Genomic DNA, 19,433 nt, shown 5'->3' with positions numbered 1-19,433 from the left:
GCAGCATGATCTCTGGGGATCAAGCTGTATCTCAGCACCATGGACAGCTCAGTCTGCCAAGAGATTACAGTGTAGACCCCAGCACCATGGACAGCTCTATTGCTTATGAGATCAAGGTACAGGACAGCTTTATCTCTAATAAGATTCACAGGGTTATTGAAGACTGCTTTCTTTGAGAAACAGCGCCACACCTGTCCTGAGGTTGTGTGTGTTATTGCAGCTCATTTCTATTGAAGTGAATGGAGCCGAGTTGTAATACCATACACAACCCATTGGTTTATGGTGCTGTTTCTGGAAGAAAGCAGTGGTGGTTTTCTAGTCTTGATAACCTCTTCATTTTTTTTTTACTGATAAGAGCCACATATTCTTTTCTTTCTAATCTGTTTCTATTTGTTGATTGCAATTTTTTTTAACTTTATTTCATTTATAGTACATTATTATGGGAGCTGCTATTTTGCCCAAGCAGTTTTTTACAGCACAATACATAGGTCCAGACCCTATTCTATGTATGGGACACACTTCTGAGTATGTTCTCTGGGCTCATTCTACAGGGAGGGGGCTTATGTTATGAACAACAGCTATAGTGTTATCACTTAATCTATATACTGGTCACTGCACTCCTTTTTATGATAAAGAGGGCGCTGCTGGGAAATGATCTGAACAGGAAACTTCATCTTAGGTCTTAAGTCTAGTGGCCAAAATGAAAACTGCAAAATTTCTGAATTATATTATAATATGAATAATAAAATGGTAAAAAAATCCCCAAGCCAATCCTAAAAATGTTTAACATAAAACTTGGTTTAAACAATACAGTGGTACCTTGGTTTAAAAGTAACTTGGTTTAAGAGCGTTTTGGTTTTAAAGCTCACAGTTTTTCAAAATTGTGAAGAGCATTGCTTTTGTTTAAGAGCTCCCTAAACTGGGTGGGAGCGGGAGTGGAGGAGGGGCATGGTCTGCATAATGGGGTCTACAGCCCTGTACTCTGACCCAGGACGTCTCCCTCACCTTCCAAATCATAGCAGATCCACTTCAGGCTGGGGCTTGCATCAGGGGACAGGACTGTGGGGATAATCTCTCCATAGCTGTAACCCCTCTCTCCCCGGACAGAGAGTGCTGCATGTATGTGCCCCTATCTGCCCTGCTCATTCCTTCCTGCTCCCTGCAGTATCTGTCCACCCTTGTGTTTCCCATCCTCTCCATTACTGTGCAGTAACTTATAATATCAAATATTCAGCTGTTTCTGAATGTTTGTTTCATCTGTTTTACATGTTATTCAGAATAATAAATTATTATTTTTGGGGTGTGGAACCAATTGTCTGCATTTCTATGATTTTGTTATGGGAGAATTTGCTTTGGTTTAAGAGTGGATTTGGATTACAAGCACGGTCCCGGAACGCAATATGCTCGTAATCCAAGGTACCACTGTACATCATTTTCTGATGACATTCCCTTTGAGATATAGACTTCAGCACCATGAAAAGCTCTATTTCTGATAGGAAAAGAAGTCAGCACCTGGACATGGACAATGCTCTCTTGTGAGCTCACAATACAGACAGCACAATCTCTAAGAAGATTATAGTATAGCTCTCAGCACAGGGTACAGCTTGGTCTCTGGTGAAATTATGATATAGTCCCCAGCACCATGGACACCACCATATTTGCTAAGATAAAAGTATAGAGTTGGCCACAATAGACAGCTCCATCTCTGATGACATTGTGGTAGAGATCTCATCAACATGTGCAGCTCTATTGCTAATTCCATAACCATATAGATCCAAGCACCATGGACAGTTAAATCTCTGATGAGATCAAGATACAGGACTGGGCAGTATGAACAGCTTTATCTCTGATGACATCATGGTAGAGACCTGGCACCATGTGCAGATCTGCCTCTGATGAGATCATAGTATAGGACTGGGGAGCATGGGCAACTGCATCATGGACAGCTCTATCTCTGATGAGATCAAGATACAGGACTGGGGAGCATGGGCAACTTTATCTGTAATGACATCATAGTAGAGATCTCAGCATCATGGACAGCCTTATCTCTGATTACATCATAGTTGAGATCTCAGCACCATGGACAGCTCTATCTCTGATGACATCATGGTATAGACCTCAGCACCATGGACAGCTTTATCTCTGATGACATCATGCTATAGACCTCAGCACCATGGACAGCTTTATCTCTGATGACATCATGCTATAGACCTCAGCACCATGGACAGCTTTATCTCTGATGACATCATGCTATAGACCTCAGCACCATGGACAGCTTTATCTCTGATGACATCATGCTATAGACCTCAGCACCATGGACAGCTTTATCTCTGATGACATCATGGTATAGACCTCAGCACCATGGACAGCTTTATCTCTGATGACATCATGGTATAGACCTCAGCACCATGGACAGCTTTATCTCTGATGACATCATGGTATAGACCTCAGCACCATGGACAGCTTTATCTCTGATGACATCATGCTATAGACCTCAGCACCATGGACAGCTCTATCTCCGATGACATCATGCTATAGACCTCAGCACCATGGACAGCTCTATCTCTGATAAACTTCAGGTATAGACCTCAGCACCATGGACAGCTTTATCTCTGATGACATCATGCTATAGACCTCAGCACCATGGACAGCTTTATCTCTGATGACATCATGGTATAGACCTCAGCACCATGGACAGCTTTATCTCTGATGACATCATGCTATAGACCTCAGCACCATGGACAGCTTTATCTCTGATGACATCATGCTATAGACCTCAGCACCATGGACAGCTTTATCTCTGATGACATCATGCTATAGACCTCAGCACCATGGACAGCTTTATCTCTGATGACATCATGGTATAGACCTCAGCACCATGGACAGCTTTATCTCTGATGACATCATGCTATAGACCTCAGCACCATGGACAGCTTTATCTCTGATGACATCATGCTATAGACCTCAGCACCATGGACAGCTTTATCTCTGATGACATCATGCTATAGACCTCAGCACCATGGACAGCTCTATCTCTCTGAAACTTCAGGTATAGGACTCGGCACCATAGACAGCACTGTTTGATGAGCTTACCATATAATCCTTAGCACTACGGCTGCTCTGTCTCTGATGAGATCAAATTTCAGTACCACAGACAACTGGAACTTAAAATCCAAGAATAGAGTGGGCAACTTGGTCTTGATAGATCAGAAAGCTCTATCTCTTCTCCAATCAATGTATAAACTTCAGCCCAATGGGTTTCTCACATAAAATCATGATATTACCATAAGTATCAGGGATAGTTCTTTTTTTGCTGAGACCAAAATCTGAGCTTCAACAACAGGGACAGCTTTATCTGTGCTGCATGGAGGCACAGGCCGCAGCAGTAATATCTTCTGACATATTTTATTTCAACAAATATTTGATGACAAAATTCTGTAGGTGTTACTAATGGCGGATTGGGTCAGGTGGTGACCTGGTGTCATAAATCTACAGAAATCCCCTTCTCTCTTGTTTCATCTGGCAGCTTAAGTGGACGCTTTTACAGCTTATTCTCAATCTTAATTAATCAATGGATAAACTAGGAAATAATATTGTTGTATCGAACTGATGGAGTGATTATTTTTCTACCTCCACTACCAAAATGTAGCTCATACATTTAGCACTACAACTTGTCATTTTAAGTTAATGTGAGCCAGCAAATCAATCTTCACCAGGAATGAAGTCAATCACCACCTATTACAAAGGATCCATTCACAACCTCGTATGATGCTTCTCTGGAGATCCTGTCATGTGCCTTCTGTAATAAGATATTGGAAGTTTTCCCAGAGAGAATTTCCTTCAAGTTCCCAAGCTACTACCAATAGTGGGTCAACAATACAAGTACTATTGTAGATAATACAGAATACAGAGACGCACATTGTAGATCTACATAGTAAAAATAGATTGAAATGTGGAAATATTTAGGTTTTCTGTAAATAATTATGAATCATTGGTATAACAGGTTCTTCAACTGTCTAATATATGTTATTTTGTATTTTATTTTTATATTTTCAAGATTGTTGCTCTTCGACACACACAGGAATGCAAGTAAAGAACCTTAAAATTACCATTTAAGTGGACTCTATCAGCTGCATATATGCGCAGAGCTGCAGACGTGGGCAGATAGCTAGTCATACCTATCTCTTAGCTGATGGCTGTTTGTAAAATAATAAAATGATGTTTTCCTTAAAAAGTGCAAGTATCCTAGAGGCCCGGCTGAGCTGCAGCATGCATGCCTACCCCTCCTTGCCCTGTATGATTAGTGTACAAGGCTGAGTGCTGGAGGTAAACACAAGGTTGGAACAGGTGTGCATACTGCAGTTCAGCACTGCTTCTATGACACTTGAGCTTGGAAGAAAAACATGAGTTTATAGGACCCCCCGCCCTCTCCCAGGTTTGCAGCTCTAGAAATTGCTGAATACAACCCTTGTCTACTATTGGCAGCTTCTAAGATAATGAATGGATTGTTGCCCCCAACCCCAATCTGATACTTATCCCTATACCCCTTAAGCAAATAAATTTATTCCAGAGCTGGATACAGGACATAAAGTTGTGAACCAGGCCAACATTCACAGCTAGACAGTAAAACATTACATAGGAAACAATAGGATCAGCTCTGTGATCAGTTTATCTTAAGTACTGTTTGTATTAAACTGGAGGAAACTATAGGAGATGCATTACTCAGGGGTGTTTAAGAAGGAACTTGGTAGTGGATGATAATCTAGGTTCCCGAAAATGGGAAGCTGCTGTTACATTGTTTTAAGAATTAAATTTGTTTCTAAAAATAAGATTGCAACAGATGATATCATGTGAAATATTTTTAGAAGTAATTTTCTGCAATAATTTTTTTTTTTTTTTTAGTTTTTAGACAATTATTCTACAAGACATCATGTTCCTAATACTGGCCACACAAGGGGCTGCCCATGTGCACTCATGGCCATAGCTTATACAATATATTTTCTCTTAGAAATGCAGGCATTACTAAAGCAATTTATCGTACATATACAGAAACAAACCTCCATGGGTTTTAGCTTGAAGCCAAATAATCGTGGTCGGAGTTGCTCGTAAAGTTGGAGCTCCTTAATGGATCTGGGTTTCAATGACCTCTCGTAGATAACACCTACCATTTCTATAGGTTAATAAAGAAAACCTATTCTACTCTTCTGAATCTGCCTAATTTCTATCAATTGGCGAGGCTGTTTGCTGGTAAGTGATGTTGCAAAATGAAATTTACACAATCAATAGACAAGACTTTATTGATTAGGTTAAAACGGCTCTTAGGACGACAGAGACAATGAGTCAAGAGGAGCAATTAAGTCGCCCAGTTAGCTGGGACATTAAAGAGACTAAGTGTTGGGTTAGATGACAGAAGGAGAGAGTTAGAGAGAAGAACTGGGGGTGGGGGATCCGATAAAGAGATCAAGGGAAATATATGGGCAGAGGGTCCAGGAGTATGTGACTGGTGAAAGGTTATGCACAATTACATTTCCTCACCCTGTGCATCGGAATAAAGGGACTTGGTGACATCCAGCTGGACCAAGATGTGACACTTGTCACATTGTTTCATTCCTTTTCATGTCCCCAGACACCGATTTCTATTAAAAAATATCTTGGGTTAGACAGGATTATAAACCTTGAACTTAGAAGCGGCTGTGTGGACAGCCTGTGAGTGGGAGAGAGGGAAGCATCATGTATCCAATAAAGTGACCCCTATAAATCGCTGCTTTAGTGCTCTCTCAATCATCTCTCAGTAAATGGACTGTGAGCTCGGAGCTCAGGGACAGGCCAGCCGCGGGTCTGCAGGTTTATGGCCCATTTGACTCCAGCTCTGATATTTCATATAATTACCATTTATAAGACAAGCATCATTGTCTCCCAAGTTTAATGTAAGTCTCAGGGCTGTGCAGGCTGCTGAATCACTGTCTGGATTCCCAGGTAAAGCCGAGAGTTATGAGAGGACTGCAGGCTGCAGAATGCCCCCCAAGTCTTGCCTACTTTTCATAAGGCAAGATAATACCAGGAAGGGTAACTCGGACACTCCTGTAGGTCACACACCATTATGTCTATTCAGTCATGTGGTCAAGTGGAGTTAAAGACTGGACATTCAAAGAGCTTCAAAAGTGGATTGTCTTTTATGTGACCTTACAAAAGACCGACAAATGTTTGTCATCATTGCTTTAGTGTCCACCAACAGAAGTGCTGAGATGTATTCCACTCTTTTACTGGTTACTGAATTGTGACATTCTTGTTTACAGCCAGATACCATTACAGATCTAATACAAAATGAAGAAGATAAGCGGCACCACATACACATAAAGAGGTAAGACCACTAGCGGATATCGGCCGGATCTATTACATCGGTGGTGCTCACTTAAAAAGGTCCATGGTAAATCCAACAGCAAAGAAGAAAGAAGTTGCACTCACCCAGGATGTCTTCTTAAACCTTTCTTTTCTTTTCTTAAACAACGGACAGCGGACATAAGTTGAGCAGACGATACGTGAACGGAGTGGTGACAGCCAGTTTCATACTCTAAGGCGCTTCTACGGACCTCCGTAGAAGCGCCTTAGAGTGTGAAACAGGCTGTCACCATCTGGAGGTGGTGGTGTTTTTGAAAAGCTTCTAATCCCCGATAAACCCCTTTGAACAGGTTCTACCACCAGTTTTGACCACCAGGCTCTCGAGTGATCTTGAGAATGAAACTGCCAAAGTTAGCAAAGAGGGTAAAATCTATAAGGAAAAAGGAGCAAATGCAAGGAGTGTCTGCCTTCTACAATAGACCTGCCATCTTTTATAGAATAGTGTAATGCACATAAATCGGCATGAGCCAGTCTCCAGCCAGTTTATGTGTATGAACAGATACAAAGTGTTTTAGAGTGCATGCAGTGTAGGAGATACTGCGGAATTCTGAGGAAAAATGTAAGCGAACAGGGGAGTGAGGAATCAGATTGGGGAGTATGACAGTCTTAAATAAGTTTTTCTCTGTTGGCTTCTCGTTTCCCCACATTTACTAAAGGAGTGCACCACAAAAATTCCTAAAAACCCATCAATATGTGCTTTAAAAGCAAAAATATGTGCGTGTCCCTTCAAAATCCGCTATAACCGACATATTTATTAAATAAACTATCAGCCACTTCTAGTGTAGCAGTATGGTCAGGTTTTAGTTTTGTCATGTGAAAAACCCACAAGATTTACTAAGAGCAATAGGACACATTAATAAATCTGTCAGTTTGGGGAAATAAATCCCTGAGGTGTAGGGTTCTTACAAACCAGACAGACAATCTTTGTAAATCAGAGCAATTTTGCCACCAAACACTGCAACAGAAGTATAAGGTTTATATAGGTTATCAGATCATAGAATTTTTTTTTAAAGATTCAGTTTCGAACAGAAAGAGGACCTGATGTTAAAGACAGCAGACTTTTAATAAGTAGTATAGGCTAAAGGAAACTGCCAAAAACACAAGTGACAGGTTATAACACCACAAACTCATAGAGAAATATGAAATCCAACATGGAGAGAGAGGAGCGGCTGCACATCACACCTATGGCTGATACTAATGCTGCTAAGCCTATTTAAAAAAAACAACTTCAGGATGTTGGAATATGAATTGATCAAACCATATTGCCCCGTGTACCAACGTGCAGGTCTCCTGGTTCACACGGGTCCCTACGCTAACTCCACACCGTGTCGGTCAGTGACCGCCACCCCCGCAAAGCGTGCACATGCAGGGAAGGGAGGCCATGGATTGGCCCTGCAACCCCCATGTCACAGGACCAGATCAAAAGTGCCCCCCCAAAAAGTCCCATAGAGAAATATGGACTGTGTGTACTGGCAATATTTTACCTGTGCCCATATTACAGAGCTTCTATACAGTGAAATCTCTTTCTGAAGACCACCCAGTTGCACTTGAAAATGGCCTCTTATTTCAAAGGAATCGGCCACTACACAATGTATAGTTCATTAAAAATTAATCACACCAAATCTGGTGGTATCTTTACTGCGGGGGCCACATCACTGGCTACAAGGGTGTAGTAAGAGGTTTTAATAGCACCTATGGCCTTATCCATCATGGTCTATGTATGATGTGTGTGTATTGTTAGTGCTATTGTTTGTTTTTATGGCTTGGACTCTAATAACAAGCACAGATTGGTAATAAAGGAGTTCTTCGTTTTGGATAGACACCGTACGACGAAACGTGCGTTGGGGTGTTCATGTGGGTAAGGGAGCTGCATGGTTCATATGCATGATATTTCTACTCTTTACTACACGTTTTATTTTTTATTTTCCAAGATGATTATTAGCTGATACTAGCACTTTGCATCTTATCTCTCTATTTCTTCACCTCAAGCTAATACTTTCTGTTTAATATCTGCTATATATTTTATGCATGCTTTGCCTCCGTTATTTTTGTTTATTGCATGATGCATATGGCACTTTGTGATATATATGATTCGCTGACTAAAGCATGTTGTCTGTTTTTTTGATTTAACTCATGCATGAACTGTGTGGCTTCCCTTTCCCTTTGTTGTGCTGTTTGGTTTGTGTTGTCCTCCTTGTGGCATTAAAAAGATTTTATGAATTTTTGTCTTACTAATCATGTTTTCTACATAATTGTGTTAATAAACTTTATTAATTGTTTATAAAATTGGCTCAGATGTTTCTTCTATATGAGGAATTTTTGGGGTTGAAACCAGCTAGATAGAAAAGTCAGTGCTAGTAGTACCCCCCCCCCCCCAAAAAAAAACCCCAAAACCTAAAAACAGTTGAAAATAAAGTCCTGAATGATAAAAGGCTGGCTTCAATTCTAGTCTTACTGGCAGGTGGATAGATTGAGCGTCAGGTTGCTTCCATTCTTACAATGTCAAAGACAGCGGTTCATAAGAAGATGGTCAAGTGGAAAATATTGGAGACAACAAATACAGACTGGCAGAGGGCAGAAAGAACGCTCTACTAACCACGATGACCGCCAACTAATTTGAATCTTAACAAAACATGAATCCGGGAGGTCAGTGAATCCAGTCCATAGCACATCTTCTGTGCACGAGCCACATTCATGGAACTTGTGAGTGCGGCCTTAGACTTCTAGAGGCAGGGATGAAGTTGTGCAAAGCTGGAAAAAAAAATCAGCCAGGCTGAAGTTTGCAAAAAAAAAAAACAACAACAACAAAAAAAAAACAATAAGAATTGTAAGGCACATGAGTCAGAGGAGGCAGTAAGGTCATCTATTAGTTTAATTTTAATTTTTGCCCAACACCAGGTTTTGTAATAGTTAGAAAGAGACCTGCAGAGGCCGACAACCCACAGTGTCTTGTACAGGATTAGTGTTGGTGTGAGGGTGTTTGAGCAAGGCTAGCATTGGGCAGATTTTTTTCTTTGTAAAGGACACATGAATCAAGCCCGTGGAGTGGGCGGATACAGCAGGAGGAATGCCTGGAAAACTGGGATACAGCCTATGGCTATGGCTGTATCCCAGTTTTCCCAGGCGGTCCTCCCGCTGGATCCGCCCACTGCACGGAGCGGGCAGACAGCGGGGATCATTACCAAGGGTTTGGACCATCCCTACTCTGGAATGTGCTGAAGAATATTAGTAACAGAAAAATAAACATGGTGTTTTCTAAGCATTAACTGAGGTCCGTTATCACGGTTTTGTTATTGTGACTAATTTTTATTTTCTACAAGAAAAAAAAAATTTCATCTGGAATTTGGGGGAAATATCAGTAGCTTAAAGAATAAAAATAACTAATTTTAATGATTAATTACACATTATTTTACATTTAAATTACTGATTATTTCACAGTGGTCTCTGTTTCCAGAGCTGTATCCACTATATGGGATTAGCTCAGTACTACATTTGTCCAAGGTGTGTGAATAAGATCAGTCTATCATCACTCTCTAATCCTGGATATAATATTTCTGATGTAACATATGAAGGTTTTATCTGATATATAATGGTCATTTATTTGTGGAAATGCCCCTCCCCTTTATAAAACCATCTCCTCTATATAACAGCACTTTCTGAAGAAACAATAGATATCCTTCTATATCAAAAACACTCTGTAATTAAACCATGTCGATCTAACCCACTGTAATCAAAATATCACTGCCGAGTACAGTACCCTAAAACTCTGCGCCGACAGCTTTAAGGCTCAAGTAATATTAGTCCTATAAATTAAATTGCTTTCCCTCTGAAGGATTAAATGAGTTTATCGATTTATCAATTGTTCTTTAGCTTTCCTGTGTCCTCATGTATTTGCCATGCACAATTTACACTTTTTTACGAGTTAACCTTTGTCATATTTCAATTTAAGCTTCGGACCCTTCCCTCGTAGGGATTTGTTTTCTTCTGGAATATACCGGATGGGGCACAAGTGTGAGGCGGTGTGGAGAAAATACTGCAAAGCAAGAATGAACACACACAGAAGCATTAATAGTTTGTTGTTATCAATGAATGAATCGGTGAATGAAAGAAACAAAAATCTAAAACTAAATGAATACTAGGTGTGATCTGCCTTTACCTTCCATACAGCTTCAGTTCGTCTAGGTAACTTACACAGTTTTTGAAGGGACTCGGTAGGGAGTTTGTTCCAGACATCTTGGAGAACTGACCCCAGATCTTCTATGGATGAGGCTGATCAAATCCTTCAGTCTCTTCATGTAATCCCAGACAGACTGCCTGATGAGATCAGGGCAATGTGGGGCCATATCACCTCCAGGACTCCTTAGTCTTCCTTATAGTGAAGATCTTAAAAGAGAAGTCCTGTAAAAAATGACAGGAGGGTAGAAGGTGCGGAAACATAAACTAAATGTACTCTTCCCCATGACACTGTAAAGTCGCAGAGAGCTGCTGGTTGTCATTTTTGGGCAGCATCCGGGTATGTCATGCCCCCAACTCCTCCAGCTGCAACGCCACCGCCCCACTGATTGAATGTCTGCTCAGCCAGTCAGTGACTGGGGTGGTGTCCATTGGATGAGAGGATAATCAATCATCTGGGTACATGACATTGCAGCTGGAAGAGCTGCAGAAGGCCAGTGGCTGCAGCAAGACCTGGGAGCGGCGATACAGGGACAGGTAAGTATACTTTATGATGTTCCCAAACCCCCTGCCTTCCTGGGATTTTTTAGTTTCACAGGACTTAAAAGAGGACTCACAGGACTTTTAAGAGCTTCACTATAAGGGAGAATAAGGTGACCTGGAGGTTTCTCCTCTAATGACATTGGCTGTGTGTTTGGGATCATTGTTCTGCTACAAAATAAAAATTTGGAGCCAATGAGATGCCTCCCTGACAAGAAATATCTTAAAATGATATCGTCACCACCTTTCCACATGAGCAGTTCTAAGCACCATTCTTAAGCTTATATTGTGGACATTTCATATCTTACCATATAAAGGATTTCTTGGTGGCCTCTTCCCTCAAAAATGCATGTTATTGTTGGTGGACAGTGCCGTAGGGGCAGAGCTTGATGGCCCATATCTTCATCACATAATCACTGTATAGGCTCCGCCCCCTCCACAGCCATTGGAATGGGCCAACCTAGAGGCCTAGGCTCCTCCTCCTCTAGGTAGGCCCAAATTTTCTGCGAAGGTATGGAGGCTTTGCTACAGAGTGTTTAGGGGAAAGAATTTTGAAGATGTTGGATTTAAAGCTTAACTGTCATTTAAATGTCACTTTTCAGAAATCAAATATCAATAGTTCAAGGGATTTTAAGAAACTTTATAACAGGTTTTATTAAACAAAAGACTTTCTGTACTCAAAAGCTGTTTTGCAGCATCCCCCTCACTTCAGAAGAAGCAGGATTTCTCTGTTTATTATGGTCTATGGAGGGGGAGGGGCCAAGGGGAGTGAGTGAGCACAGAGAGGAAAAAAGGCAGCCCTGCAAAACACTACGTCCTGAAATCTTCTCTCACCAAGTTTCTGGATAAAAAGGGACCTTTCTGATCTGGGAATCAGGTGCCAAGACAGTCTCCAAACTGTAGAGCTGTTTGTCTGCTCTTCCTGCTCACTCATCCCCCTCGGCCCCTTCCCCCCTAGGTTCTTATGGACACAGCAAACCAGTCTTCACTTTGCTTCTCTGTAATGATGACGGCTTTTCCTGATAGTGAGCAGATAAGTTATATGGAGGGGGGAAGACTTGGAAATTGCTTCTTGAGTACAGAAAGAGGCTTTTTGCTTAATAAAACCCATTACAGAGTTTCTTAAAATTCCTTGTACCATCGATTTCTGCAAGTAATATTTAAATGACAGTTACACTAACTTCCTGATCTTTTTGTTTTTTGGAAAAGTCTCAATCAGAATAAATATATGCTTGGTTTATCAGGGCTGTAACATGGGGATTAGGAGAGGTAACTGTCCACACAGATAGATACACATATGGCCAGCTTGTAGGGGTTATTCCCATCTGGGACATATCCACAAGACATGTCCTAAATTTCTGTCAAATGAACATTGTGAACATCCTATCACTGGGCCTTGAAACTGTCTGGTGTGGTGGCCAGGAAGCTAAAAACAGTCACCAGGCCAATGTATGCATTTTATGTAACACTCAGTGACATTAAAGGGAGTTATCCAACTCCCAATAACATCAGAAAGCAATGTTAGACTCCGAAGCTGAATCAGACATGTAATAATCCAAGATGGGAAACCCCCTTTAGGACCCTTCAGATGTAGGGCTTTATGGTCATATTGGAATTATGAGAAATTACACACTTCAATTTGAATCCAACAAGCTTATCGCATGCACACTCACTTTTTGCTTGAAGTTTTACAAGAAAAACAACCTCATCAAAAAGCCACAATGCACTAGGGCAAATTTACTATCCCTAAGTATGAAATCTGCCATAAGGTGCCCATATACCTTCAACAACTGTTGGACAAAAGTTCATTTGGCTGACAGCTATCTCTGCCTTCAATACATACACAATTAGCTCAGCTGAGAGTTTATACGTTCTTATTGGTAATGGGAAGGTAAGCTGCTGCTAGACAGCTCTGGCTTATGTCTCATACCCAATGCTTCGCTCCTCCAACTTCATCTGTCGGGAGGCATCCGTACACTTTAGTCAGTCATTTGGTCTTGGTCAAAAGAGCAGGTTCAGCCAACTTTTCAATAACTTTTATGAGGGTCTTTGCAATGGGAAGTGATACAGAGGATCATAATAGGCAATAGTCACAGATCCCATCCAGGTCGCAGACCATGCCTAGAAAACTCTCCCCTAGAAGTCAATGAGACAATTGTTTCTTATAGTCCACCTGGCTGTAGAGTCTGTAAATGCTGGTTTAATATCTGGCTCTGATCAGCGGTGAAACATTCGAATTAAAAGCAGTGCATTCATGATAAGAAAGTAATATAACATTTGATTAAAGAATGAAAGCAAAAACAACACCTGTATAAAAGTTTATTAGACTGAAAAAAAAAAAATCAGATATGTGCGCGACATACCATCAGAAACATACAATAATAGATATATAACTGTTTGGTGGCACCAGTGATTCCAACAAGTGGATACAATATCATTTGTCACCTACAAACCACCATTCTCAAGTGTTTAAGCAAACTAGAGAGTCCTGAGGCCTGTACTAATATGGCACTTGTATGTGGTAAATCCTGGAAGACGCTGTAATGAACCGATGATCACAAAGAGTGAAGCTGCTTTTCATCTATAGAGAATAGGTCCCAATCATCCTAATAGTGCGACTCATGCTATGTATACAGGCAGAGTATGTCCGCTTACACACTCAGCTGCTAGCTTAGCCCTGCTTACAATGCATTGTATATACCAGGTTGGCTGCAATGATTAACACTGTTGGTCCTTATTTCCGCTGTCCTGTGCATTCTTCACACACTGGATGCATGTGGAATATGTTGCCAGCAGGCCACAATGAACACACCAGGTATACAGCATTATGGGTCACTCAGCAAAGAATAGGCTCATTCTCACTGTGTATATGACACCGGCTCGGCTGAGCTAGTCCGTGTGTACAGTCTGACGTGCTTCATCCTTGCGATGTCCTCTCACTCCTGGCTGTTCTGTGCCCTTCTTTCTTCTAACGCCCTACACACCCACATCGACACCACTTCCGTGTTCCCATCATCAAACTGAACGATGAACGGATGACCCTGTCAGAGAGAAATCAGACCATTACATCCTGAATCTCCACGCTGCATTACTCCCAGCGGCTGCATTCTTCAGCGCCCATTGCTCTACCCATGAATTTTAATATGTAAGAACCATAATAGGACGGCTTGTCACTCATGTATATAAATGTTCCTTCCAATCAGGATATTTCGGCGCTTTTGTTTATAGAATGCCAGGGGATCGTATTGGAAATTTAGATTTTACATGTTTATAATTCCTGCTTGGCACTGGAAAAACTGAATGAGAATGGATTATTATATCAGAAGTTTGAGGCATACCTGTGGATTTTCACTGTTATGCTGCAGATTTTGTGTTGGTTTTTGGGCTGGAATCACACAGCAGTTTTTTGGAATGCTGCCATGGCAGTTTTTGTGCCAAAGCCAGAAGTGGATTCAAATAGGATGGTAACTATATAGGGAGGAAATGTACTTCTTTCCTGTTGGATCCACTTCTGGTTTTGGAACAAAAATGGCAGTGGCAGTTTTCCAAGAAATTCCAGTGTAAATGAGTCTAATCCACATCCAAACTACCCACTAACTAAGAGGGTTCTGCCTGTAGAAGTGACAAGACAATCTTTCTATATCTGATTTGTATCAGTGAGGTGGATTTCCCATGATTAGGGGTAAATTTGACTTGTACTTTGTAGGATTTGGCAGTGAACGTACCAAGGGTTAAATGCATTGGACAGTTATGAAAGTAAAAGGGTCAATAAACCACTTTATACTCTTGTTCTGTAAAATCCCTTTAACTCACATGGATAAACTTTTAGCAAAAGTAATTTTGCAAGTATGTTCATGCCATATATTCCCTCTATCTGACAAAGTTACTGGGCATGGAAAAAGGATTCCCTTGGTGTAGTCATATCCTTTAAATGGGTTGTCCAGGATTTTTAAAGCATGCCTTCTTTTGTCCGAAAACAGTACCACAGTCTCAATGGCAGCACCATGGACGAATGTGATGAGTTTTTTTGGAAGAAACGATGATGTATAATACTGGACAATCCTTTTAATCCTCTCAGTAATAAATGAAGGGGGAATTTTCCTAGATCAGATAGAAGATGGATCACCTTTCTTACAGTAGGAATAAAGAAAACATTGTTCTTTTCCTCAAAACAAACAATCTATCCACAAGTGTAGCCACTTGGCTATATTCTTGTTACTGGAGATGAGCCGCGTTACCAGATGCAAATAATTGACTGGGATAGTGTTATATCAGGAAGACAACAATCCAAAATTGTATTAAACAGGGGTCATCTAGGGGGTGGTCAGCATGCATAATATATCAATCAAAAACTGAAAATCTGTTGTAGGAAATCCGGTCTGTATAAAGGTGCAGATACACCTTCAATAATTGACGACCAAATGATCGTACCACCCACAGTTCTCTCTCCAGTCCTCCCCATACTTATGAACGTTTCAAACATGCTCAGGGTCTTTATGGGTAGGGGGTAAGCTGCAACCAGACAGCTCTGGCAGTGGCTTATCTCAAAGGGTTGGGCAATGAAATTCCATCAGACCTTACTCTTACCTCCACCATTATTATCAGTTGGTGGAGTCTCAGGAGACCCTCCCCCCCAAAAAAAATACACTTTATACTGGCTCCCTGCATCAGGTTTGGCCGACATGCGTTTGAAATATATAGGATCCTTAAAGGGGTACTCTAAGCTAAAAGCTTTTTCCCAGTAATTGAAACACATTACAAAGTAATATAACTATGTAATATGCTTCAATCACCTATCTGCCCCCCTTCCCTATCTTTCCCCCCCTCAATCCCCCACCAGGAAGTGAAGTAAACTCATTCTTACCTAATGAATGTTGACCACAGGCTTTTTGGTGGCAGCCATTTTGTGACAATGACATCATCAAGAGGGAGGCGGGTCTAAGCCCTCTTAGGCCAGCCTCCCTTTGTCAGATGACTCAGGTTGCTCAGCTCTGATTGGCTGAACAAGATGTAAGCCATCTAACAGTTTTACAGAGTCAGTTAGACATCACAGGAGACAAAGTGCATCATGGGAAAGCCTAAACCAGGAAGTAAAGAGAAAATGAAGCCACCAACTGGAGCTTCAAGGACCTGCAAACAGCAGGAAATTCCAACGGAGACAGACTCAGGAGGGATGATTTGTGGGAAAACTATGTTTATAATTGATTTTTTTTATCAGCGCCATAGTATCCCTTTAAGGGTCTTGTGTTCTCAAAGGAGTGGTCTTTTGTAGAATTTTTATGCTATATTTAAGTTTTATAGACCACATAAAATCAGACATGCTTTGTTATTACTCTGGAACAATAAGAGATCAACAGTAAGATACAATGACTCTTCAACTTTTGGAGTCTGTGGAGCAGCAAATATGGCTGCTAATACAAGCACAAGTAAGTAAAAGCTTCTTACTGTATACTTTACATTACCCATAGTTAATAACATGTAGAGGAGATTAAGCCATTTGGTTTTTATTTACCCGTGGACTGACCTAGTGGTGTCAGGAGGCCCCAAAGCCTATGCGTCGCCTTGGCAAGGATCAGTAGCTGCTTCTCATCTCTGGCAAGTGCTACACTTCTAGGGTCAGCAAGTGGCATTTCTGAAGCTCTTATTGAAATGCTGCGTGCATTAATCATCCTGCCGCCCGCTCAGCCAGGCCCACCTGACTGCGACAATCAGCCACCACGCTGCCCCTGGGACTCCCCGCACAATCTTAATTGTTTCTAGGCCTTGATGGTCTTTTAATCCAAGATTAATTTATGCATTTTTAAATAACTCTTCTTATGATTAATAAGCTTGAAAATTAAAAGGAGTTGGAAGCAATTATAATAAGCGCCTGGTCATAACCTCATTACGGGGAGGCGGAGTGCTTACTTAAAATACACAGAGCAAGTTCCCTCCATTCTGCAGATTGAGACAATACTTTGACTGAAAGGTCAGAAAATCCTTTGGCGACATGATGACAGGGTTATGTGATGGGCTGCCAGGCACTGTTCTCCATCTCGTGCTGATCATTCATGCATTAAAGGGGCAGCGCCAGAACATTTCCTGTCATACTGCTAACAGGAATGGCATAACACAATGTTAGGGGCTTAATTACAGAAGTTCTATGTTACTGCTCTGTTACCATGGCACCTCAGCGGGTTGTGGGGAGTGCAATGTGTTGGCACTGGGTGAAGGTTATGTCCACGACTTCTGGCTATATAAAACTGCACAGCATAATACTTTTCATGCATCTATGCCGTCCTCTGGATAAAACCTGGAAATCCTCAGTGCTGGCTATGTAACTGGGTGACGCAGTAACCCTGCACGGCCATCATACAATTTCTGCTGCCATCTGCTTCCGGCTCCGTGGCTTTGGAAAACAGCCAATCGAGTGAGAATAGACAGGAACTGGCACCCCACTGGTAATAATTTGATGGCCTAAAACCCCTATGAAGAGAACCTGGTGTCAAGACATTAAAATCTAATTTTTATATTATTTTGTAGCCTCTGGTTCCCTGATTCTAGTTGTTTTTATTTTGTTGCTATTCGATCCTATTCTTAAGATAACGTGATTTTACTATCTGGCTGACTCCCTTTTCCCTGAACAGTCAGATGGATGTGATCATAATTTTTAAAAAAAGCCTTTGGCTTATGAGGATATAAAGGGATCCAAGTAAAGATGACAAAAGACACTGAAATCTACTAGTCTAGAAAGGTTTTGCTAAGGTTCTGGGACTTCAGTGAACCAAAGTAAGGCTAGGTTCACACTGCGTTTTCAGCATACGTTTAACGGATCCGTTTTTTTTAACGGACACAAAAATAGTGTCAGCTACGTTTTTGTGTGTCCGTAAAAAAAATGGATCTGTTTTGATCCGTTTTTTTGTATAATGGAAGTCAATGGAAAAAATGGATGCACACAAATGCATCTGTTTTTTAAAAAAACGGATTGCAAAAACGCAGTGTGAACCTAGCCTTAGAGTCATTGGGGGAGATTTATCAAACATGGTGTAGTGTGAAACTGGTTCAGTTGCCCCTAGCAACCAATCAGATTCCACCTTTCATTTTCCAAAGAGTCTGTGAGGAATGAAAGGTGGAATCTGATTGGTTGCTAGGGGCGACTGAGCCAGTTTCACTTTACTCCATGTTTGATAAATCTCCCCCATTGTGTACAAATGGAGTACACTGGGAGTAAACTGGGAACAGGAGTGAACCTACTAAGGAGTGGCAGGCCACCATTACACATGCAGGAGGTAACAAAAGAACATCTAAAATGTGCAGGCCTCACTTGGCTCAGTTAAGGCCACACAATTTCACAATGAGAAAGACAGTTGGCAATGAGATCTATGGCAGGGCTCTAACCCTTTAATGATGGAGTTAATACCCATTTTTTAATTTATTTTTTTTCCTTCTTTTTATTCTAATGCCAAATCCCTTTAATTTTTCCATCTACAGACCCATATGAGGTCTTTTTCTGCGACACCAATTGTACTTTGTAATGATACACTTAATTTTTCCATAACATAAGCTATGAAACTGAAAAACAAATTATTTGGAGGTGAAATAAAAAAAAAAATCTATGTAATAAGACTGACATCTTATCTATATTCTTCAAGTCAGTATGAGAACGACGATACCCAATTTAAATAACTTATTTGTGCTGTACTAAAAGATTAAAACATTTTTTTTAAAAGTGCTTAAAATTCGCCATACCCAATAACTTTTTCATTGTTTGGTCTATGGGGGCTCATTTTTGTTCCATAATCTGTAGTTTTTATCGGTACCACACTTGTATATTTTTGACTTTTTGATCACTTTCTATTACTTTTTTTTCCCTGGGATTTAATGTGATCAATAAACAATAATTCGGACAAGTCTGCACATGGTGATATCAAATATGCAAAAAAATTACGATTTTATACTTAAAAAATGAGAAAAGGGGGGTGATTTAATTTTTTTTTTTACTATGGGAGGGATTTATTTATATTTTTAAAAACTTTTTTTCATAGCTGACCCGTATAAACCATGATTCGACTGTCCATACAGATCAGCACAGTACATACGCACTACATTGATCCATTAGATTGTTCTGTAAGCAGGCTGTAGAGCCTGCTTACAGACTGTAAATTGGAGAGCCATAGCAGCTATAGAGGCCTTAGCTGCCATTGAAACAGATTCACCCATCACACCACCAATCACAGGTATTTAAAGGGAACCAATCACGCAGAAAATCACCCTAATGATAAGGAAACGTGCTGGCACATCACCCAGTTTGCTTCCCAAACATCCCGTTGTACCCTCCGTGC

At 40.8% G+C, this 19,433-nt stretch overlaps 1 protein-coding gene across 1 annotated transcript in view; it reads right to left on the bottom strand.

Moving 5' to 3' along the window:
- Nucleotides 1–13,422: 13,422 nt before the first annotated feature.
- Nucleotides 13,423–19,433, bottom strand: part of MAP2K5 (mitogen-activated protein kinase kinase 5) — a 105,596-nt gene continuing 99,585 nt past the window's right edge. The window contains exon 22 of the mRNA XM_069975226.1: nt 13,423–14,153. Coding sequence (XP_069831327.1) covers nt 14,049–14,153 — 105 coding nt within the window. The 3' untranslated portion in view covers nt 13,423–14,048. The remainder of the gene's footprint in view (nt 14,154–19,433) is intronic.

This window comes from Dendropsophus ebraccatus, chromosome 1 (assembly GCF_027789765.1).
Source record: "Dendropsophus ebraccatus isolate aDenEbr1 chromosome 1, aDenEbr1.pat, whole genome shotgun sequence".
Lineage (NCBI taxonomy): Eukaryota > Metazoa > Chordata > Amphibia > Anura > Hylidae > Dendropsophus > Dendropsophus ebraccatus.
Note: the sequence above shows the minus strand (reverse complement) of the source record. Positions and strands in the feature narration are given on the sequence as shown.